Below are 25,839 nucleotides of genomic sequence, written 5' to 3' on the forward strand. Positions count from 1 at the left end.
CAAGTGCTACCTTACTATCGCAAACCTAATCAGAGACCCAAAAGCTTAATATAGAACCTTACGTTTCTTTATTAAATCACAGAATAAGATATATCTCCCATGTCCTCAGCAGAGGAAAACTACAAAATCAATTCTCCCAGAGGGACTGATTCTTTGCAGCCTTTGGGGGATAATACATGGAAGAGCCCACCAAGCAAGTGAACGCCAGACCTTCTGTTAGCGAGGGTTCAGGTTCAGGCTTGCTGATCATTATTTCCAAAATGCAAATCAGGTGCATGTAGAAACCTCAAAGACAGCTTACTGTATCACTTGTATCAGAACGTAAATGTTTCAGATATTAGATCTAAAAATACCTCAAGGGAAGGAACTCCTTTGTTCACTGGCTGTGGGTATTCCCTAAGAAGTCGTTCCTCATCCAAAAACTTCCCATCTCTACCATTGCTTGCTGGCTGAAACAATCCATAGTTCAGGACATCTTTCAAACTCTGATTCAAAGTGCACAAAATCCGTTGCTTTGCAACCCACACTGAACCTTCCGGGTTAAATCGAATGCATTTCTGCAAAGAGAAATTATTTAAAAATCTAATTAATGAAAAAACATTTAAAGATATTTTTGCACTCTAAAATTTACAGAGATCATAAATATACACAAACACATGCAATAAACCTACATATTCCATGACAAAACATACATCACTAGAATTATATTTCAGTCATGCATTCCTCTATAATAACTAATGCACAAATAGTGTGAGAATACAGGACATTTAAAGTCCTTCCACAGGAATTGGAGACTATCTCCTTCTTCAAAGAGAGAATACCTTCACAGCAAACCTGTTTGGAAAGCCACATGAAAGGGATCTTATAAGACATTTAATTATCTACTTGATTCTAGACTGTGCCAACAACCTGATCCGCAACAAATTCACAAAACAACAGTATTCAGGTGAGAATTCTAATTCATTTTAAGCTACGTTTATCTTAAGGTAAGTCTGTGGGAGAAACTATACATTGTGAAGCAGCAGGGAACTTGAAAACCTTAAAAATCCTTTCCAATTCTCTGCTTCTATTCATAGAATGAGTTGAGTTGGAAGGGACCTTAGAGCCCATCCAGTTCCATTCCCATGCCATGGGCAGGAACACCTTCCACGGATGAGGTTGATCAAAGTCCCATCCAATCTGGCCTTGAACATCTCCAGGGATGGGGCAGCCGCAACTTCTATGGGCATCCTGGGCCAGTGCCTCACCACGCTGACAGGAAAACATTTCTTCCTATTGTCTAATCTAAATCTGCCCTCTTTCAATGTAAAACCGATACCTCTCACCGCACTCCCCGATAAAGTCTCTCCTCTGTAGGCAAATGAGAGATTCCTATACGCAGGTAAGAGGAGAGCAAGTAAAAATGAGACTGATGTTTTACAAAGAATGTGAAGCATTTCCTTTAATTTTACCCATAGTTGCTTCCACAGTGCTCACCTCTGTAGCATCTGTTGGCATCTTTTTAAAGTCCCAAGGTCACCCCTAAGGAAATAGTTGCAGTTTGTCCTTTAGAACTAAACATAATTTATCCTGGCAAGCTCTGCATACATCTGAAAGTGATCTCTGATCCCATATACACAAATTAAATAAATCCATTTGAATATTTCAATTCTGAATTTTGAAGAGCAAATTCAAAGGCAGAAGTCACAATGTTTTATATATTTTCCAGTACCTGAAGGGCCTACAAGAAAGTGGGGGAGGGACTGTTTACAAAGGCTTGTAGTGACAGAACTAGGAGCAATGGGTATAAACTGGAGAGGGGCAGAGTTAAAGTAGACATAAGGTGGAGCTTCTTCACTGTGAGGGTGGTGAGGCAGTGGCACAGGTTGCCCAGGGAAGTTGCGGATGCATCATCCCTGGAGGTGTTCAAAGCCAGATTGGATGGGGCCTTGGGCAGCCTGATCCAGTGTGACATGTCCTTGCCCATTGCAGAAGGGTTGGAATTGGATGGGATTTAAGGTCCCTTACAACCCAAACTATTCTATGATTCTATACGTTCACAGTATCTTCTCGTCTGTTCCAATATTTTCAACAGTAAAAAAACCCACAACCAGGACATTAAGCACTTTCAATCTGCAACAGCTTTTAACATTACAGCCAAACAGTCCTTTGTATATATCCACATTATCAAAGCAGAGCTGACTAACTGGTTTTGAATATCACAACATACTGAGTTGAGGAAGTTGGCTGTTTCTTTGAATTAATCATCAGATATGAGGACTATCTGAAACTGAGATGTCCTCTATTCATCACTGCCTACTACTACTGCCACTGAAGCTGCCATGATAGCATCTCACAGGGATTTGCCCACAGAAACAAAGCAGGCTCATGAATGTTGGGCTCCGTCCAGCTCCACCACCTCTGGCATGAATTATTAAAAAGAACCACTTGGTTTGCCTTTCATCAGATCTTGCACAAACAGCACTTTTTTCAGATATGGCTCAGGGAGTGATATTAAGACATTTCAGGATATGTAAGGGAAGAGGGATGAGACTTTCCTTGCAATGTGCTCAGGTGATGCTGTGGCCTAGGAAATGGGAGATACCTTTAATCCTTTACAGTCTTAAATATAAAAGTGTAATCAAATGAGATATTAGATTTTGTCACAAACAGGATCGGTTAGGAAGTGGTTTTCATTCCCCTCACATATTTTACATTTCAAGGTGTTTTGTAAAAAGTTGGAGGTGTTTAAATGGTGGAGGGAAAGAGAAAGTGAGACAGAAAGGATATTATAAACAGCATTATCATTGCCAAACAGCCCAGCAGTTAAGGTTCTGACTTAGCAGGAAGGACAATCCCTTTTAAACCACTGTGCTCCTTCAGTTCTGAACAACACTTGCCCCACAACTATTACATAGATTAAAACTTCAATACAAAGTTCAGATCCAAACATCAGCAATTTTCAGCAACTCTAAAAAATTACCAGTTACAATGTATGTTAATGACTACAAGCTGTGCCAGTATGCAGTGATTTGTCATTATCTACACGTCCTGAAAGAGTAGAAGAAGTGCTATTAAAATGGGAAGAAGCAAAGATAATTATGAAATTACAAGTATTTTATCTCCAGGAAAGCCTTTCTTACACGAAAATCTTACATTAAGCAAATTAATTTTGGATTTGTATGACACCACTTTGATTCTAACAATACAACCTTTTAACTTCAATCACTGTAAGTAAGTCCATATATTTAAAAAATACATTTTGTCCACTCCACCTAAAGGGAAAATATTAAGTTGATGGGAATAATGTTCATGATACAGAGTTTCTGAAGAATAACAGTTATCTACTCAAAATCTATCAACCAACACATCTTTTTCATGAGACTCACAAAGTTGTCAATCACACAAAACCACGCAGCGACAGAGGAACCATGACAAATGGTTTGTACGGCTGCCTCCAAAACATGATTGGCAGAATATCAAAATACAAGTTATTCCTTTCAATAGGAGATATCTACATTAAAGATGTGACAAACAAAGTGAAAAGGCAAATGCAAGTTGGGTATCACGAAAAAGAATGGAGCAAGTCGCTCAATTTGATTTGTGCTCGATATTCAACTCAGTTTTTGGAGGTACTGCTTTCCTTCATAAAAAAGCATTCAGAAAACAGAATTAATGAGATGAAAGGACAATAAAACCAGTCTGTCCACACTGTCATCAGCTGACAAGTCAGATCACCTGTCCAGATTGAGGGCATAAGAATGGATGTCAGCAGCACCCATAAAGTTTCCACTGTCAAACTGAGGATAAAAACAAGGAAGATCAGCTATAAGCAGAAAGCAGCAATGAACTATCAGTCAGAAAATGAGATAGAGAAGAATACTTGTGAAAAGTTGCAAAGGGAAACCTGGAACAGATCTGAAGCAGCAGGTGTCAGTACAGACTGGAAACAAATAAAAATGGGGGCACAAATTAAGCTGACTTAAGCTGCAGTTGTGACAACTGGATTCCTATCTTCATAAGCTACAACTTAAGCTGTTGCTTTACCAAACCTTCAGCTACTAAGCAACATTTTGCACAGAAAGTCCAATATGTAAAAAGCAAGGGAGGGGAAAGTCAGTAAATGCTCATTACTCAAGTGGAGCAGCAAAACAGGTGGGCAAAAAGCCTTTCAATGAAGTCATCAGTAGACCCAATCCCATCTCAGCATCAGAACTTAATAAAGAATCTGAACATTTTGATTTAAAACATAACCCAGAGGGAGCACGTAAGTATAGGGTAAAACAAAAGAGCAGAACAAACACCATGTGTTGTTAATAAAAGGATTAAAACTGTCCTTAAAACAACTGGCTGACAGATCTGTTCTTGAATGTCTGGGGAAAAGAACAATTGTAATCATAAAACATTGGACATCACAGCCAGAACACGATGCAAAAGAGATTTTCTTGACAGCTACTAGAGAAGAATCAAGCAGAATCACTTGTGATATGTTCCTGCATGAGCTTAGAAAGGAAATGGATTCAAGAAGACTCCCCTGGATTAAGACTAAAAAGGTCCAGGGAGACGTCAGATATGCCACGCATCATAGAGAAAAGCACAGGCATGCTAGCTTATAGAATAGTTTGGGTTGGAAGGGATGTTAAAGATCATCTAGTTCCACCCCCCCCTGCCACGGGCAGGGACATCCCACTAGTTCACCCAGTTTTCCATGTCCAAAAGTCATCAAGCGCAGCCATGGTTACCCCAGTCATCTGCTCGGGCTGTTGACTCCCAGCTCTGCTCACTAAGATAAAAGATGCGGACCTGTCACCAATCCATGCTGCTGACAGTGCCACTGAACTTCGCTGCCCTGGAGATGAAGCATCCTCACTTAAGGGCAAAAACAATTAAATATTGCCTAAGCTGCCATGAAATCTTGCACCATTATTGAAACGAGAGGAGGAACAGGTCAGTTACTGTCTTTCCATCTCAATAACAAGTAGCAGGAGCAATCACCAAGCCCGAGCCCTCTGGGCAGGATGCACTGTAAATAAACTTATGGTCAAAAGAGAATGTACCTGTGTCCTGTCCCCACAGAGGATCTATTAAAGCTGAGCCTCCCAGCTTATTAAATCAGGAAATAAAATGCCAGATAAATATAACTTTTGTACTCACTCTCCTATGTACATATGTTTGTGAATATGGAGGTTTTCCTATGCTTTCCACTCCCTCAGGAATTTAACTGAGCTCAGGAAATCTTTCAGTCCTTCATTTAAATATTTCCCACCTTCCCATGCTCAGGATGACACTGACTTGAATACAATGATGCACAAAAGAAATAAGAAATTACCCTTTCTACTAAGTATTGTTTCAATACATTGGATTATCATCTGAACTGAAAAGGAGACAAAAAAGAATTGATATAAGAACAGAAAAGTGAGTGTTCATAACAGCTTCATATGAACTCGTCAAGGATTACAGTATCTTTATAGTTTCAAAAGAGAATAAAAGGGTGACAAGACGAGTTTCCTACAATGGGTGACAATTTATAAAGTTTTCTATGGCAGCACAGCCTAATTATGGTGCTTGGTACTTATCTTACATGTGCAATGAAATAAAGGTGATTTACACCAGTCAGTGCAAATGAGCAAACTTTTATTCCTAGTGAGTTCAGCTCAGTGGGTTGAATTTTATCTAAAAACCCAAACTCCTCTTCTCTTAAAAAATGTATATATTTGATCATACTTTCCAAAAACCAATAAAGAATAAAAATGTAAAACTAAATTATGCCATTTCATGTTCCTTTGATTAAACAGACTAATTTTAACAGCTCTTATGTTAAATTAATTATAATTGGTAAATGATGTGTACGTTGGATTCCGCTTGTAGCTATAACACAGCTCATGAACTATGATCTTCTCCAAGCTTTGCTTCTCTACATCAGTCATTCCTGTTTGCAAAACTGAATCCACATTGCACTTCTCTGTACAAGAGCTTATCGGCTGATAAATTAAATAAAAAGTAGATCATCTGCTATAGAACTGTTTAGAACAACTGAGCTACTTTTCATCAAGAGCTTCATGAAAAGATAAAAAACATAAAGAGTAAAAATAAAGCAATAAAAGCGGAGAAATTAAACACAAAATCTAAAATAATTTAATTTCCTGCAGAAAAGAAACTTAAAAATAATTGTAGCATCAATAAGTAACTTAGTATTGATCTAAAAATTCGTGTAATGAGAAAGGAGAGTATTTGTCTTTAACAATACAGAAAACCTAGCAAGTAAAGCCAATCTTGCCATTTTACTGGATCTATTTGTTGAGTACTGAACACAGCCAAAAGATATACCAAACTGTTAGGGTCACCAAAAAAAATCCTAACTACGGGAAGTTAGAGCCTGTCTTGACAGAGGGCACTTGACACTACAGGCAAAATCCTTTTAAATTTAAGATGTACAACACTGGCTTTCAGAATTTCAATCAATACTGAAATGAAAGACCCAAGGTGATGACTGCTTCAGCCAAGATGTAATAAAAATCCCAGCAGCCTTAGACCTGCTCTGCCCTCCGAAGCCTTCCTTTCCACACCACTTGCTCTTTGTAGGGGTTAATCTCATACGATATACTAATGAAAGAGTAGTGTAATTTGAGCAGGAACCAGCGCAATCCTCATCTAAAAGAATTTTTAAGTACAAGAATTTAAGAGATAATGCTCCCAGCTCCAACACAGACTTCTCTGAGTTTCTGTAGCACTGCGTAGGTTGGGTTTTTTTAAAAAAAAAAAAAAAGAAGAGCTGTTCAACCACACCTGAGGCCACCCTGTCAAAACAGCTCTTCCCTGTCAGCCTGCAGACGGCCATCTCTATCATTCTAAAAATGAACTTAATTAAAAAGAAAGGAATAATTTCATCTGAAACAGATCTACAGTGGCAGCAGAGTATGATGTAGATCTTAAATGTCAGCAGAGTGATGTATGTAGCACACATCCATAAAACGAATGTGTTTTTACAATTGCCTTTGAAAAGAAAGAAGTATGATGCCTATCATCAATTGAAAAACCCGACAACAGCATTCAAGGAGGCCCAGGGTAATGTAGATAATTAATGACAAACTTGGAGAGGTTGTGGTTCTGGATAGAATCAGTAATTAACACCCAAGACCTTCTCTGGGATGAGACCGTTATTCCTGTTGTAGCGCTTGGGGAGAACAACGATTCTTTTACTCACAAAGTTCCAACAGCAAACTTATCCAACTTTATGCTCCAGACATTTAACTAATTAATCAGACATTTTCTAACTAATCAAAAGTCTTTTTAATTTCTTCATCAAAAGAGTGAAGCACTGGAACAGGCTGCCCAGGGAAGTAGTGGAGTCTCCCTCTCTGGAGATGTTCAAAAAGCATGTAGACATGGCACTTTGGGACATGCTTGAGCTGGCATGGTGGTTTTGGGCTGGCGGTTGGACTGGATGATCTTACAGGTCTTTTTCAACCTTAATGATCCTATGATTCTAGGAAAGAGATTAAATCTTTTGTCAAAAAGCCTCTCTTTCCAATCGATCCAGGGATGTGAGATACAGCCAAGATCCACAAGTTAGCTTGCAAACGACTCCTCTAGGAAAATAAGAAAAGGTTCAATTTTAACCTCTCTGATACATTTCCTGTATAAATGGCAAGGAGGTGGGAGAGGATAGAATAGAGATTTCATGTCATTGTAAAAACTGTGGAACAGTACGACGCTATGCTTTATTGTTCCTCCAAACTAAGGGTATTGATTTCTCTAGGTGGATGTCTGAGAAACAACACTGTGTAGTAAAGGCATGGCAGAAAAGGAGGACAGGAAGAATTATTTGTGTTTCCCTTTCCTCATCATTATGCTCTAAAAGCCACCAGCTATCTAAAAAGGACGACTTTTCATGGGAGGATGACAGAGAAAGGCAACTAATATTGTAAAGAGAGAGACAGAGAATCTGATGACCTGCAAGACCCCAGTGTAGTGTCAGTCACGAAGCATTTCATGAAAAGAGAAGCTTGAAAAGGCGATGTGGTTATATATGTGTAAGGCTTTCATAGTGATAACGTGATTTTTGGAGTTCAACCTTCATCTTTAGATGAGATTTTTGATGCTTAATTCGCTTTCTTCTACCCTAACATCTCAGAATGCAGATCAGACAGAACACAGCTTTCATCAAATTAACATACTAAATAGGCTCTCTGGGATGGGATGGTGCCTTTAGTTTAGGCAGTCAATCAGGCTTAACCACTGGGGTAAGAAATTTAGATATTGAAACAAAACAGGACAAATTTTGCCTGTAATTTGCTAACAAATTGTAAGAAAATAGAACAAATTTATTGCAGACTGAAGCCAGCAAAGCTAGTAATTTAATTGATTGGGATTTTTTTAATTGTAACACAACACCCCTTACCGTTTGCTGCAGATCAGGTATTATAATTCGAATTACTAATGTGTTGCTCTGACTATCTTCCATCCTGCTGCTTGGCTTTTCTGCAGTTGCTCTAATTGTGTCATAAATAGTCTCTTCTTTGGAGCTGTCAGATTCAGATTCCACAGAATAGTCGGAAAAGCTTTGTGCCATTTCATCTTCACTTGATGTTGGGCTACGAGGCATGATCAAGATTTTTATCCTGCCAAAATAAGCGGAAAGAGAACAAGGTAAGTTTGAACTAAAGTCTTAAAAATCAATCAGCTGCAAGCATTGTTTTCTTGGAAGTAACACACATTTACTAACAAAGTTATATGTATTATCCTCCTTTTATTTCCTCCTGTAATTTACGTGGGCAGGCAGAGCATAATATAAATAAATCTGGCTAGCAATTTACTACCAAAGAGGAAGAGGGACAGGAGAAGAAAGAGAGTAAGAGCGTAATAAAGGGAAGACGACTTTTCTTCCCAGGCAAACCTAGCTTCCCAAAGGATTCAGAAAAATCCAGCATAATTGAGGTTCTCTGCTGAATAGCACTGTTGTAAACTGTACTTTGAACCAGAACAAGCTTTGAAGTCTTCTCCCCCCAGTGGAAAAAGGCATTTCAGAAAATTAATACACTGCTAAAGTAACATCATCCTGTACATCATGAAAGGTAAGGCTGCAATAACAGACAGTATTTTCAAACAGCAGAATCAACCAAAAGATTAAATACTATAGGGAAACAAACAGACGCAGATGCTGCTTTGTGGTTTGTGGCTCATACAACATCCTTTCATATCCACACTACCAAAATCTGTTTATTATACATACCCAAATACAGATCCTAGAAACATTTTTAATCGCTGGCATATATTCAGCTAAAATGAAAGTAATTTTTTATTCCAAAGTAAAAATATTTGTATTGAGAGGTCTCACAGTAAGAGCATCAGAACATTTTCCTTTTGAGCTTTTTCAACCGAAGCAGCAAAAGACTTTTTTTTTTTTGTCCCATAAACTAAAAGATTTACCAGGAGATGAAAATTAATATTCTATGGAAAAAAATGCAGGAAAATGTGTACTGAATGTCAAAAAATTGAAAATAACACCATAAGTTTTGCAACGCCTGGCAACTATACACTTTTTCAGTTTTCAGAGGCCAGAGACATGTAAACATTCTTTTTCAGATTTTACATAATAAACCTCGTAAGACAACTTCTGTTTTTTAATTAAAAAAACCTCTCAGTTTAGGGAAAACAAAAACAAAACAAACAAACAAACAAAAAACCCAAACCAACATTGTCAGCCCATATTAAAAAAAGACATTAAAGAAAAAGTAAAACACAGAAGGATGAACTCACTTTGACAAGGTCACTCATATACCAGGTGATTGTGCTGGGAAATGTTCCTGCCCATGCAGGGAGGCTGGAATTAGATGATCTTTAAGGTCCCTTCCAACTCAAACAATTCTATGATTCTATGATAGTATCATGGAATCAATGAGGTTGGAAAAGACTAAGCTCTTCCAGTCCAACCATCAGCCCAACAAAACTGTGCCTTCTAATTATGTTCCAAACTGCCACAGGTACACGTTTTTTAACCCCTACAGGGATGGAGGCTCCACCACTGCCCTGGGCAGCCTCTTCCAATACTTCTCCACTATTTCAGTAAAGAAATTTTTCCTAATATTCAGTCTAAACCTTTCCTGACACAACTTGAGGCCATTCCCTCTTGTCCTACCACTCATTCCTTTGGAGAAGAGACCAATATCTGCCTCGCTACAACCTCCTTTCAGGGAGCTGTAGAGGGCAGAAAGGTCCGAATATATGTTTTCTACAGTGGTGTCACAGTGAGCTGCCCCAAAGTAAATACAGTCAAACAACAGCAGATATTAAGAGAACATTTCTACCACTGTGTTTCACAGGCTGACAGAGGTGGGGTTTTTCAGCCTGGAGAAGAGAAGGCTCTGAGGAGACCTTATAGCAACCTTCCAGTACTTGAAGGGGCTACAAGAAAGCTGGGGAGGGACTGTTTACAAAGTCTTGTAGTGATAGGTCTAGGGACAACGGGTATAAACTGGAGAGGTGCAGATTTAGACCGAACACAAGGAGGAATTTCTTCACCATGAGAGTGGTGAGGCACTGGCCCAGGTTGCCCAGGGAAGTTGTAGCTGCCCCATCCCTGGCCAGGTTGGATGGGGCTTTGGGCAGTGTGATCTAGTGGGATGTCCTGCCCATTGCTGGGGGGTTGGAACTGGATGATCTTTAAGGTCCCTTCCAACTCAAACTATTCTATAATTCTAATTTAGTTTGCGCCAACTAAATATCACAACCAGCTTACTCATTCCTCTTCTCGGTCCAGTCATTTATGCCACAATGATTACAGCACTTAAAAGCCTACCACACTCATTCAGCTTTTTAAGGCAACCATATATTGGAGCCAGCGTTTACACCAGAGAATGGGCAGTGGCAAGGCAGGCCTAAAGCTTGAGGTCAAGGACAAACATTTCCAAAGCACATCACATACCCACATCATCAAGTCCTATTGTTATTTCTGATGAAGGACAATTCCAGTGTTATTACCCTCAGCTATAATTACTAATGAAGACAAAACTAGTGCATTCTAAAATCCAAAAGCATGCCAGTCCACAGCAGCTTAATGCAAGGCTCTATTTACAAAAAAAAAAAACCAAAAAACCTCTTGAGGGAGTATTTAATTTTGTTATTGCTTCACTGAACTGTAGATTAATGCTGCTCTCCAAAGAACCTTAAAGTCAATAAAAAGCATAAACATTTCGATGGCTTCCTTATTTATCTACCAGTGCTAAATCACATGAAGCCAAAATATAATAGGTCGATACACAGTATTTTAAGAGCATAAGAGGTATAAGGCCAGTGAGTGAGAGGAAAAAGACATTAATGCTATCACATGGTTTGTCTGTCCCTAAAGCCATTTGGGAGTGCAATACATTCCAGGGCAATGGATTCAACTCCTCTGACACAAAACAGAAAACTGCAATTATATAGCATACAAATAAAGAGTTGAATTAGGAAAAAAACTTCACAAGGTTTTGGCAAGAGCCTTTTCATGCAAAAACTACCCAGAAATATCTCATTGGGGAATAGCAAAGGAAAATTATGAGGTGAAGAACCAGCTCCCAGATATTAATCACTTATGTGTAACTAATAGCGGGACAAAGAACTCCTTGAAGAAGCATCGGCAAGGCAAAAGTCAAGTAATTTTCTGAAATATAGAGAAAAAAAGAAATGCACACATAACCATGGAAAGAGTAATGAAAGGCTGCCCAGAGAAGTCATGGATGCCCCATCCCTGGAGGTGTTCAAGGCTAGGTTGGATGAGGATGAGCAACCCAATTTAGTGGAAGGTGCCTCTGCCAATGGCAGTGGGGTTGACATTGGATGATCTTGAGAGTCCCTTCCTACTCAAACCATTCCATGATCGTATCTACAGTAGCAAAAAGAGTAGAACCTATGTCCCACCAGTGCCATGGAGAAGCAGACTATTTAAATGCCTCTTTAAAATAAGACACCACAAGGGAAACTAAATCAGTGCAATTCCCAGTACAGGGCAGAGGTCAAGTATGTCTCCTACAGACACCTTAGGGCAATTTGGTTGTTTGGCTCTTAAGTTGTGCAGAAATGGAAGATAGCACCATTTGTTAACCAGAGATGCTCACTAATAACATAACTCCCACAGGTAAGTTGTCATATTTTGGAATATCACTGGGACAAAACTGAAAGAGTTTCTAAAGACTTTTCCACATCCAAAACTATTACCTAAGGAAAAGTAAGGCAGGTTGCCTGGCTTACCTAAGCTTGTACAGCTGAAGAAAATATAGCATCCCAGGTTCCTAAATCCCAGCTGGCAATTCATAGGTTCAAAAAGATGTTATACAGCTAAAATATGGGTTAGTTTTTGCCGATGTGATTGTCTGGGATCCCTTCTTGCATTTTTTAAAACCATAACACATAGTACACTCTCTGTAGTTAAGTTGATTTAAGTTAAGTACTTTATAGCAACGTGATACAGCAGCAGCTGCTTTCTGTGTAGAGTGTTAAAAAGTTTCTCTGTAAATAAATAAAAACAGGTTTCCAATGATCTTGGAAGTAAATTTGCAATGCAAACTATCACCAAAAGAGTTTTTCCTCCACTTCACTTCCTCTGTCTTCATTTTTGACTCCCGTACCTGGAGCTCCCCACATCTCCCAGCCTCAGGTGCTCTCCTTCCCTGGCTGCTGCATACCCCCTAACCACCAGCTGACCAAGGCAAGCACAGGCTCCCGTGCATTAAACACTACTTCTGACATAGGACGGCCACAAAACAGCTGGAAGATGAAAGAATAAAAGGATAGGTGTATGCTCATCCTTATTGCGCTTTTCCCTGAGCACCGTGCCCTTTCGCTCTGCAGGAGCGCAGGGGTGTTTACTCTGCCTCTATGGCTATTGCCAGGTTACGTTTCTCAGGCCGACAGGCCAGATGACATAAATTGAGTTCACATTGCTGCGCTCCCCTCACAGATGCTATTTTTAGATATTTTTTTTCTCTATCCAGTCATCAACTTCCACAAAATCTGCAGGAATTCCTTATCCTGCTATTTGTTACCTCCCCACCATTAAGAGGAGCAGAAAACAGTTAATGAATAAATTTTAAAACACTACGAGCAAGCAGCATGACCATCTAACTGCCTTTTTCTTTATAAGAAAAAAAGACTAAGAGCACACTACAATAGACTGGAATTAAAACAGCACACAGATCATCAAAAGGCAAGAAATTTAACATCCAGAGCTCACTCGCTCTGTCTGAATGGTGTGGTACAGTGACTGCAAACCAGCATGGGAGGGGAAAAAAGCAAGAGCAGAGAGAGACTGATCTATTTTTTGGAGCCTTGTGGTTGTTAAGCATCACATGAAAAGAATCATTATGTTTAAATTTCTTTTTCACTATCTTAAAAGTTATAAATTTGATGTTTAAAATATCACTGATACGCAGTCTGAAGAGTATCAAGGACACTCTGAGGAGTAACAAGGAGAATGGCCAAGCCCCGGAAAGCGGTGGTATGGAACTCCAGGGTGCAGGTACTTTTTTTCATCAGTCCTTCCCATCAAAGGACAGGAGTTTGAAAGGGCCAGTCAAATCTGGTGAATCAACAAAGGGTTACAGGACTGATGCCATAACCAGGGTTTGGCTACTTCGACCATAGGATACGCTTTGAGAAACTTGGTTTGATGGGGTCCATCTGTCAAAGAAGGGGAAGAGCATCTTTGGTCATAGGCTTGGCAACCTGTGAAGAGGGCTTTAAATTAAAGTTTCCACTCCTAGCAGTTTGATGCCAGTGCCAGTTCCTTCCTGGAGAAGGAACACAGACCAGCAGGACAGCACCTGAAAAGAAGCACAAAGGAATTCCACCCCCTCCAGTCAGTAATTCAGCTTCATTGGGGGCCCAACTTAAATACCTCTATGCAAATGCACATACCACAGGGAATGAAAAAGAGGAGTTAGAGATGTGCACACACCTACAGGACCATGATCTTACCGGCATCACAGAGATGTAGTGGGACCGATCCAACAACTAGAGTGTTGGAATGGAAGGATACAGGCTCAAGAACCTGAAGATGCACGGCTCCATGGGACCTGATGAGATACATCCATAGGTCCTGAGGGAACAGGGGGATGAAGTTGCTAAGCCACTAGCCATCATTTTTGAGAAGTTAAGGCAGTTCAGTGACGTTCCCACTGACTAGAAAAGGGAAAATATAACCCTCATTTTAAGAAACTAATAAAAAGACTACCTGGTGAACTACAGTCTCACCTCTGTGCCCAATAAGATCCTCCTGGAAACTATGCTAAAGTGGAAAAAAAAGCCAACATGGTTTCAACTACGGGCAAATCATGCCTGGCAAATTTGGTGGCCTTCTGGAAGTGTTCTAGGCCAGGTTGGATAGGGTTTTGAGCAACATGATCCAGTGGAATGTCTCCCTGCCCATGGCAGGGGGACTGGAAGTGAATGATCTTGAAGGTTTCTTCCAAGTCAAAACATTCTATGAAGATACCCTATGGACAGAGTATCTTCATTAAACATAGATGTATTATAAGACATATAATGTACTTCCCTGCTACAAAACCTGTGTTTTAAAATCTTCAACTTAATTACGTCTATGCACAATTTTTTTTATCCTTCAAAGAAACAAACCCTTCTATCAATTTTCATAGTGGTAAATATAGAACATAATGATACACACAAAAAAAAAAACTTTTCTAAAAGATCTGCCCCATATAAAGTCTGCTCTCTATTGTATCCTACACCAGCAAATATGGCAAGTGCAGGTGTATTTGTCCAGTTTGCCTTGAGCAAACTTAATAGTTAACATATATCTGACAACCACCAAAAGCAAACAGCTACCAACACAGAGGCCCTGCACAACAACACTGCAGCTGTGGCAAAAATTCCCACTGGACTTCTGCATTGGGGAAGACTAACATATGGCGAGACAGAATGAAATGCAACCCTAACACCAAACGCACTTTTTGGTAGGGAAGTCACAATAAAGGACATTAAAGGACTTATACATTCTTTTCCCAACTTATGAGATTTTGGCTGTGCTACTGTGTGAACGTGGGATAGGGTCTCACGAGTGGCCATTTCAGACTAATTACAATAGTTATTAGTTCTCCTCTCTTTAAAACACAGCTGAGGCATGTGCATCAAATATCATGTCCAAGGCCAACAAGACTAGATCACAGAGCAAGGTTTCAAATTCAAGGGTCACCGGCTTCTAAGTCGTAAGAACAATCTATTTTTATATAAACATTCATTTGCACAATAACAGTCCTGTTGTCTGCAGGGAGAAGTCCTCTAGACTGCTATTGTCAGATGAGTTAAAAATGTACCTGTGGGAATATCTCAGATACAGAGACGGCATTGTTACAGGTTGAGTAATGCCGTTAACCAGACTGTGAGAAAAGTTTCCTGTTAGAATACCACCAACTGCTAGAAAGAGGCATTCAATAATTAACTCTGAAGAAAAACTATTCAGAAAAGGGATTTCCATCTGTATAAAACCTGCCAGAGCTTTTAACACTGGGATTCTGCAGCTTTATTTGGGATTATATATTAGCTGCTCAAAAAACAGCTCACCAAGTTACTAAATTAAAACGCTGGAGAAGATCAAGCATTACCTTTTCTAATTCTATTAATATTAAAACAAAAATGCATTTCAGACTGAACTGAAGATGGGGGGTGCAATCCCAACACACCATGCGTTTCACATGCTTCCACAGGTCTGCAGAAAAGGTCACGTAGAAAAAAATCTGAATTGAAGACCAACTCCAATGGGCAATTTGCAATTTGATGGGTTCAATCTCCACTTTGCACTCTTCCTTTAGAGCTGGCAATAACCAGCATTGCCTCCCAAAGACAGGATTCCCACCCTCCTCGCTCCCTGAACCGCTCCACTCTTGCCCTCAGACTGCTTTAATCCCTGCAATAACATGAAGAGTGAAGCAGAACAAAGCATTGATCCAGGTTAAATGCCAGCTTTTTTTGTTTGGGAGGTTAGTTTCAGCATCCAGCATGTCTCTGAACTGGATCACTATGCAAGTGTTTGCATAAGCAGCAGGAGGAAGATGGCAAAGGGCCAGAAGCAAACAGCAAGGGCATGAAAAGGGCAAAAAGACTTTTTTCCAAAGGTAGTATTAACACTTGCCAGTGTAAAGTGAACCCAAGACATCGCTGCCGAAGTGACAAGAAAGAAATCTACAAAAAAAATACAACCAGCTGATTAACTCCAATGAAAATCTCTTGCTTATTAGTACCAAAATACCACAACTATGAGCAGGACAGCTTAGTGAAACCCACTGATACAAAATTCATCCAGGCAAATGCAAAACCTAAAAGAACACATTAGAAGATGATATAAAGAATATGCACAACGAATGCTGACCAGCCCATAGCGAAATCTCAAGCCAAATGAGGCACTTGGAGCTCTCCCTGTTCTCACCAGGTGAGGAGGCATCATTGGTGCCGATGCAACATCACATGAAGCTGTGCTGGTTGGGCTCCAGCACTGGGGACCTTCTGCAAAAGGGCCAGCACAGCCTCCAATGCTAGGAAAAAGAGTGGCCAGGCAACAAAACAAAGCACTATTCTCTTGGCATGCCCCAACATGTGTTCCCTTGGTCAGTGCCAGGCGATGCCCCTCACATACAGGACACAGAAATAAGGTTTTACCAGGCTTGATGCACTCCAATCTCTACAAGCTTTCATGCTATGGAAATGTTTCTCTATTGGGCTGAAACACAGCCCATGTGCTATTGCAGACACTTACTTAGGCTAAGTCACAAAAAAAAATACTTTCTTAGGGCTCAGGAGCTCAAACAACATCCAAGGGTCAGCAAGGTCCACTTCACGCCACATGGCCCCAGGGCCAGAGAACACCTCCTGGCCTGACTTTGTTTAGAAATATAGATATAGTTTCAGAGACTGAAAAATAAATCATGGTGACATATATGAAGGCTTAAGAAAGTTATCCTGCAGTTGCCTTGACCTGCCTATGTAAAACAGGAGAACTGATTCTTGCATCTTCTCTAAGGCACTTGCACTTTGTGGAACAAAATGCTAGAAAACCAAATGACTTGTACATTAATCGAAAAAAAATCCCTCTCCATGCCAATTACCTAAGCAAATTCAATCCTACAATAGTTTGCTATTCACAACCCCCATAGTTATGGTTTTATTCCCTCTGCACCAGTCCTTCACTTAAATTCACTTTGGTTACACTATCTGGTAATGCATTTTTGATCTCTCTGTTAAATAACTGAAAAACCCAAATAAATATTTTAGAAGGTGTACTGAGGTATAAGTATTAATGTACTGAATGTCAAGCAAAATTCCTCCTTTACTTTTCTCTGAAGCTGTTGTTTCTCAGCATGATCTCTGAATACTGATTTGAAATTGGTATTGAAAAATCAATGATCATATGCAGTTGTTCTCACCAGCACCATCAGAAGATTGTTCTTACTACCCTGTTTAAGGGCAAATTTATGCAGTCCTTGATTTCTTTGCTAGACGACATGCACAGCTGACAAATTGTTTGGCAAAAGGGCTCAAGAGTGACACTTTTTCCTTTTTATGGGAAAAAAAAAGAAGAAAACTGAGTGAAGCAACTGTTGAATCCACCCTTTATAGCTAAGGCAGCTTGTTATTCCTAGTTCATGTATATTTGCACAGCACAGACTTGTCAAGAAGTGGCTAAGCCCCATTAATTTCTGGTATTTAGAGTATAAATACCAACACCGTATGATTAAAGCGGGTCTTGAGATCAGACTGTAGAATGTTTGGGGGTTTTTTTAACAGATGTACTTCACCATTAGCACTCCTGTGCACATACAAAATCTGCAGAAGCAACCTATTTCTCCAAATACAAAGTAGTTTTCTAAAAGTTTCTTGAGCTTCCAAGTAGCTTTGGATGCTAAAATTCTCCTTTGTCTTCTGTCTGTTCCACTTAGCGTTTCTTTTCCTTGTAAACTATTCAGCCAGTTCACGGAAAGGCTGAAGTTCAACCAGGCAGATACAAAGAGAGATCTTGGGGAAGGATGGAAACAAAGAATACAGGAGATAAGCAACTTATTGTACTGGATGAGCAAGGCTAGGAGACAGGCGGAGAAGCAGATGCAGAAAAAGCTTAAAAACATTTGAAGTCCAAGTTCAACATGAGGAAACAGGAAAACATTTGAAGTGGGAGTTTAACACGAGAAAACAGAACACACTAGAAGAAAGAAGAACCGGGTGGAAAGGTTTGGCACAGAACAGCACAGTCAGGTTGGTTAAAACAGCTGAAAACCTTAGAAGAAATATATTACTGAGTGAAACATAGCAAGTATTTATAAATGTTAACCACAGTGAATTTTACAGTAAAGGCCAATTCCCACTGGCAATATAGTATCTTAAGTGCCTCTTTTAAGCACCAGCAAGGTTTCCAGTGCAATCCTGTCTGACCTTTACTTAAAGGTCATTTTTCCAGACAAGGAATTACGGCCAGCCCCGTGAGCCCCCAAGACAGGCCGCTTCTAGGCTCTGTTCATTTCTATAGCTGGTTATAGTATGACCTCTAGTTTTCTACATTTACTAGTACTTTCTATTTTCCAACAGATAAACTAATGAACATCAGTGTTCATGAGTCATTCTTTAAGTACTACTTGCAAGGGATACTATATAGATATGAGGACAAAATCATAATGCATTTTGAAGTATCAAATACGAGAGGGCATCCCAACGCAATTGCATACATGTACTTGCAAAAACAACTTTCAATTTTAAAGGTCTTCTGTTCAGGATAGATCAATCTAGAATTCTAAATCACTTCAAACAGATGTTAAACAGAAGGAGCCAAACAAGTAGCAACTAAATAACTGATTCAAACATGAAGAAAAACAGCAAAACTTTAAAATAATGCACCAACCATATCAAAGATATCAAAGTTTACCAGCACCTCAAATCTGAGATGTGTCTTCTTCAGTGCATAATTTCAAATAAATATCCCTTTCTAAGCAATTAAGGTTGGATCTGTCACAGAATTTGTATATTGTTGATCTTGTTAGGAGCAAAAACATGTAAAGATTAATGTTCTGAGATCCATTTTAAGCCATTTCATATCTTGCACAGGCAATCTCATATACAATCCCACTGCAGTCAGAATCACTTCAGGAACAGCCCCAACAAGACTTGACCCCTGCATGTTGTATTCATGAGCCAAACTACTGCAAGGTAAGTCATAAGAGCTGACCCAAAACACTGAAATGTTTATCCAGTTCTGGATCTAGTAATGCGTTTCTTCATAAAATGACAGCTTTTCAGTTATCAAACCAGATACACGCCACAGACTGAGCTGTCACACTGACTGTCCCCAGTCCAAAGTACCACTTATAAATATTGACCACCATGAAGCATACTTGCATATAGTAAAACTGGAGATTTCAAAGTCACAAATTTCAGCAATGCAAAAAAAAAAAAAAAAAAAATCCCCTTCAGTTATCAAAAACAAGAATGATACAAGGTGAGCAAGTGGCTATGAATTGTTTTCTACCTAATGTGGAAGTACTACACCTCTTCAGTTTTAAAAAGTCATTATCTATTTACAAAAGATGGATATAATGCTCAGTTTGATTTCCCCAGAAATTTTCTTTACAAAACAGAAGCCTGTAGGGAAAACAATTTTATCTTATACTCTTTCTGTTTTCAGCCTCTGCTTGCACTTGACAACTTAAATAACAAAAAGATTATAATATGTTGGAAGGGAAAGGACATAAGATAATTTAATATTATTTACAACAAGAATTTGAAGAAATTGAACATATTTAACTCAGGTTCATCTCCCTGGCAGACAAAGCAGTTTAGTTGCTTGTTTAATTTGCATTTTATGCTTACTAACCCTTTTTCTCTTTATCCATAAGGAAAATATTTTTGGGATAATTCAAATACAAACATAATTAAATGTTAACTGATAAGCACTGTTGCTGTCTTGTTATCTAGATTACATCAGTTCCTGAGAGCAGATAAAGCAGATTGCCTCTTCTCCTTACACATGGGTCAGCATTTGTAGCTTGCTATGAAGTTTAACCTGAATTTTCTTCAAATGCAAGCCCAATGGGGGCTACAATGTCATAGAATCGTCTTAGACACATAGAATGGTTTGGGTCAGAAGGGACCTTAGAGCCCATCCAGTTCCAACCCCCTTGCCATGGGGAGGGACACCTTCCACTGGATCAGGTTGATCAAAGCCCCATCCAACCTGGTCTGGAACACCTCCAGAGACAGGGAAACCACCACTTCTCTGGACAACCTGGGCCAGGGCCTCCCCACCCTCACAGGAAAAACAATTCTTCCTAATACCTAATCTAAATCTCCTCCCTTTCATCTCAAAACTGTTCCCCCTCACCCTATATCTGCACTCCCTGATAAAGTCCCTCCACAACTTTCCTATAGGTCCCGCATCATTTTAATTTATTAGCTACGTTGTCAAAAAAATAGTCTCATTGTTTGCATTATTTTAATCAAAGAAATAATGTCAGTTATGAAAAACAAAGCTTCAAATTGATGCTTTATTTATCTCTTATAAAAATATGAGATATCTTTGTCCAAGAGCTGGTTGAAAAAAATATCAACTATCCTTTCTAGTTGTGTGTGTTAGGTTTCTTTCTTGTTTAGTTTCCACAAATTCATTTTTATTGCAACTTAGCAGGAAAGACCCCTTGAAGTGTCCAGAGGACACCAGGTACCCAATGTCTTTAGCAGCCTGCAAGGTGTAATTTGGGGGCACCAATCTCAGATTCTCTAGGTCTGCAAATCTGGGGCAGTCCCTCACCAAAGTGCCCTGCAGGTGGAGATTTCCAAGTTACACCCCCCAGCACAGTGCTCTTAAGGAGGACACCAAAATACAGGAGTTTTATTCCAAGCTCAAAGAAACCACATTTTGAAATACAGAAATCCTCAACTCCACAAAATAGCATGTTTTTCTCTGTCGAGATCTCCTTAACTAGAGCAGTTTGCAAGCTGTCAGATGCAGAGACCAAATTAATTGATCAACTTCATTTGTAATTAGATTTCATGTGAAGTGCTAATATGAAGGTCCAGAAATGTGACATCAGAAACGGTTCTACAAACACAGGTCAAGTTGTGACAACTATTTTTCACCAGCATCAGTAAACATATTGGCAATACGTAAGGCCATACAATAAACAGTTGGTTAATAAATGTCCAGTTCAATTGCTCCCTTAATTTATGACCAGCTGAGCAGGAACAAGCCCTGGCCTCAGTTAGGATTGCTAAACCAACTCATACAGAGAAGAAAGAATAATGGCAGAAGGAACTACTTCATCTTTCTATATTTCATTTATTTTCCCAAACAAGCAGGAAGCACCAAATTATGACCCAGAAAGGATGCACACACTGTATAACTAGGGCAGGTGACCAGTCCTTGGTTTAGCCAAAAGTATAAGCAAAGCCGTGTGCCCTGCCCTCGCTCTCTCTGCATCCATATCTGTCTACAGTGACTATCACTGGTTTCTAGTGACAGATGGTCTCTGGGCTTCTTTAATTGTAGAAAAACTTACCTAATTTTTTTAAAGGAAATTTGGAAAAAGGAACTCCACTCATCTTACCTGCATCTTCCCAGCTTATTTTCCAAACCAAGGTAACATATCTTGGGCTTTAATTTATACTCCAGCCTCTGCAAGCAAGAATGAGCCCACTGCACAACTAGAACATTCTTTAGGATTGCGTACACAAATGACGATGGTGATGGCAGACTGGGGAGAAATATCAGCAGGCTCAGAAAGGTTAAGTGATCTGCCAAGATGACCCAGGCAGCACAGTAATTCTATAGCATAACTAAAAAATAAATTATCCTCTTGATCTTTGAGCTTTTGACTCAACCGGCTGTAAAGACAAGAAACTCATTTTTACCATACTGCACCTAGCCAAAATTTAGGCAATCAAGACACAATAAAACTGATGGAAAGAAGCAGTTTTCCTCACTGACTACCAACACTTAATTGCTGCCTTCAGTAAACAGTTCAAGAAATAAAAGATCACTTCTTAGGCAAGAAGAAAAACAGAATGAGACACATTCATGGCTGTTATGCAGAAGTAGAAAAACAAAAAATATAAAGCATATTTAAAAATACAGAAAGATTCATAACGAACTCTGAGCTTTCACTATTTAAACGCCAGTTGTAGTTTGGAATTTAATATTAAAAACAAATAGCATGCTAAATCACCCTGGGATAACTGCTTACAGTACTCTTGATTTAGAGCCAGAGTTTAGGGTACCAACAGTACTGTTTTTCTGCAGCATCCCTCTCTCAATGCAGAATCCAGATAAATGTCAGCTTCCATGAACACAACACGGATTCTTTGTTGTGCCTCAGAGTCACAGAATCATCAAGTCATTCAGGTCAGAAGGGTCTCCAAAGGTCTTTCGTCCAACTTCCTGCTCAAACCAGGGCCAGCAATAAGATCTGGTTGGTTTGCCTTTACCTAGTTATGTCTTGAAAACCACAGAGACTGCATCACTTCTCTAAGTAACTTGTGCCTGACTGTCCTCACACTTTTCTTGTTTCAACTTGTGACTGTCATCTCTCACCCTTCTGCCATGCACTGCTGCACAGAGTCTGGCTCTTGTCGTCTCAGTATCCTCCCTATCTCGGCTGGCTGATGCTCCCTGAAGCCATCTCTTCTCTGTGCTGGTCCTTGCAGGACAGGTACTCCAGCCTGTACCTTCTCAGTGGCCACCCACAGAACTTGCTCCAGTCTGTCAACATCTGCCCCGTATCTGGAGGGGGCAGCGCATCCAAAACTGGACACAATACTCAAGATGCAGTCTACCAAGTGCCACATCAAGTGATAAAATCACCTTTCTTGACCTGGTGGCTGTGCAGCTTGCAGGACAGCCCAAGCTGCTGTTAGTTGCTGTTGCTACCAGGCTCACTGGAGGCCAACGCCCAGCTCGCTGCCCATCTGGACACCACAGCCCCCCTCCTTAGAGCTGCTCCCCTGGCTGCACTGCTGCAGGAGCTCTGCTTCAGCAAGTGCTGGACTTAGTAATTGTCCTTGTTGAACACTACATAGCTCCTGTCAGGTCATTTTTCCAGCCTGCCTCGGTCCCAATGGATGGCAGTCCTGGATCCCAAGGTTTGATGCCGTCTACAAACCTGACAAAAGCACACTTCATCACTTCCTCCAGGTCAGAGAGAGGGGTAAGGTTATTTTGCCCTTGTACTGATGCACGTAACAAAGCCATGAGCAAACCATTTAGGAGAACTTGACCCTATGAAGAAGGGCAAGACAAAGATCAAGTTTGGAAACAACACTGGTGACCACATTGGATGTATGGACAACTTGGTCTTACTGAGGCCAACAGCAACATGCAGCACTTGTATCTGTATTTTGTTTTCAAAGAGAGCTGTGAGGGGTTATATTAAAACCAAAAGATTAACCTACAACTATGGCTTATTTCTGTAACCCCAAAGCTTCTTGAAAGTTTGCGTACAAGCAAACGCACATTTAGCAATTAATACAGTCTCACAGATTTACACACTATAAAATATACTCATACATATAATTTTTTTTTCAACCATACATATGCAAGCTGGCTGTCAAACCTACCATCGATAATATATTCCTTTCTTGTGCTTTTCAAAGGGACGTCACATTGAAAATTATCATTGACTGAATCTATAGTTTTATCTATAAACTGTCCAATCAATAGTTTACAACTGAGATTCAGGTAAATTTCAACATCACCAAGTTCTGGATTTGTTCATATCACCTATGGTGATATACTTCACAAAGTATAATTTCTACCTGTTTATGTAGGTCTCTAACTCAGTCACAGGTAATGCAAGTCCTAAAATGAGACTTTTGGAGAACCAGAAATACTTTAAACGGATTTAGTTCTAATTGACTAGATTTCATGTTGATTGTACTCCTGTAAAACCTGATTAAGTGAATTCATTACCATTTATAATTATCAGTGTAATCAAGATATGCAAACTGAATATAAAAGCTCTTAAAATAAAAAAAAAAAATCTTCATTGGATAACGCTCTAAAATATTCCTCATAAAAAAACCCTCCATCTCTCGAATTCCAGGAATATTACTATCAGTTTCTGCCATTAAGAAAGTAAAAGTTAGTAAAAGTTCTCACTAAACGCTCCATAGGTATCGAGTGGCTGCTGATACTGGATTTCATAATCATTAACCTTTGTGATGGCCACCCACAAGGGACCACATTTCCCTAGGAATGAAGGGAAGTGATGCCCAGGAATACCATGTCTGAAGGAACTCTTGGTTTTCTCCAAAACTGAGGGCTGGGATGACCCTATGAGACACACCCTTCACTTTGCTTTAATTTGTTCCTATTTCGTTGCTCAAATACTTCCACGTTGTATCATAATCTGAACAATTGCTATGCAAAGCTCATTTCCTAACAGTGCTGTTGATGCTGTCAGAGCTACCTATCCCTGCACCTCATTATAAGAGAAGAGCAACATCAAGGCAGCTCCGCTAACTATGTAAAGCAGCTGTGCAGGAAAGGAAATAATTAAGCCCATCATGTGAACCAAATCCTTCAGGACATACCCATTAATGAGATTTACTGAACCCACTCTGCTTTGCTGCTCGCAGGAATGAAGGAGGCAGAGACAGAGTGAGAAAAGCCCTCCTTTTCAGCATTAATATAAAACTAGAAATGTATTTTGTTTAATTCACACTTTTAAAGGAAAGAAGCATTAAAAAGACATTTGCCATTAGGTTTTACACCTGCTTCACAATATCCCATGGGTTTTCTTAAGTCTGCATCACCGTTTTCTTAAACTTGCCTCACCTCAACAGTTTTTTCCACACCTCAATAAATCTAAACTCCTCTTCCTCACCTGTTTTTTTCAGGCACACGTAGACAGTGACTATATCTGCCCCTGAAAAACTGAAATTCTTTCAGTCTTACTTCATGATTTTGACAGGGTGGTTGGAACTGGATGATCTTTAAGGTCCCTTCCAACCCAAACTATTCTACGATTCTATGATTTCCTGTCAAAAAACACACTTTCTTAATCCTGTATCTAATTCAGATAAATACATCACCTACCAAGGAATGACAGCAGGGGTTCTGATGGATTATTTTGGTCATGTCACAGACAAAAGGCCAGACTGACTCTTGGAAAGCTCCTAACCACAACTGCGAACTCACATACACACTTCAGCCAATACAACATTATTATTCACATCAACTCAATACACAAATACAACACTTAACATCAAAATCTGTGCACCTGCTTCTGTACCATCGCCTTTCTCTTCTGATTGGTGTAAGTATTTATTGTTGACAGGGGCACTACCACAGAACCAAACAGTCAATATTTAAATGCCTAGTAAGATGGAACTGTGTGTTGTACTGGCCTTTCAGGCACACATCTTTTTTTAATCTTTGTCTCCTTTTTCCATTTCTACAGACTACTGCACTAATTTAAACTACTTCATGCCACCACTACACTTTATAGCAATCCTTTTCACACTTTTACATCAGTTTTGCATTTTCACTCTCTTTTCAGTGTTCATCCAAAGATACGGTTAGGACTCAATACCTTATCTCTGATCTGTGCTCATAATGTGCATTAACACAGACGCTTGGAGTAGCAGGGCAAGAAAAGCCACCTTCCATTTCCCTTATCATAGAGAAATGTGTTTTTCAGTTTTCAGATCATACAGAATCATAGAATCACTAGGTTGGAAAGGACCCACTGGATCATCGAGTCCAACTATTCCTAACATTCCCTAAGCCATGCCCTTCAGCACCTCATCCACCCGTCCCTAAAAACACCTCCAGGGAAGGTGACTCGACCACCTCCCTGGGCAGCCTCTGCCAGTGCCCAATGACCCTTTCCATGA

General features: G+C 39.7%; 1 protein-coding gene across 6 annotated transcripts in view; it reads right to left on the bottom strand.

Moving 5' to 3' along the window:
* Window positions 1-25,839, bottom strand: part of SHANK2 (SH3 and multiple ankyrin repeat domains 2) — a 369,360-nt gene that overhangs the window by 312,642 nt on the left and 30,879 nt on the right. For all 6 annotated transcript variants that reach the window (XM_054067527.1, XM_054067524.1, XM_054067526.1 and 3 more), the window contains 2 exons: window positions 8,381-8,600; window positions 354-557 (listed from right to left, as the gene is read on the bottom strand). In XM_054067527.1, the coding sequence (XP_053923502.1) occupies window positions 354-557; window positions 8,381-8,584 (408 nt within the window). In that variant the 5' untranslated portion in view covers window positions 8,585-8,600. The remainder of the gene's footprint in view (window positions 1-353; window positions 558-8,380; window positions 8,601-25,839) is intronic.

Source organism: Cuculus canorus, chromosome 5 (assembly GCF_017976375.1).
Source record: "Cuculus canorus isolate bCucCan1 chromosome 5, bCucCan1.pri, whole genome shotgun sequence".
NCBI classification, from domain to species: Eukaryota; Metazoa; Chordata; class Aves; order Cuculiformes; family Cuculidae; genus Cuculus; species Cuculus canorus.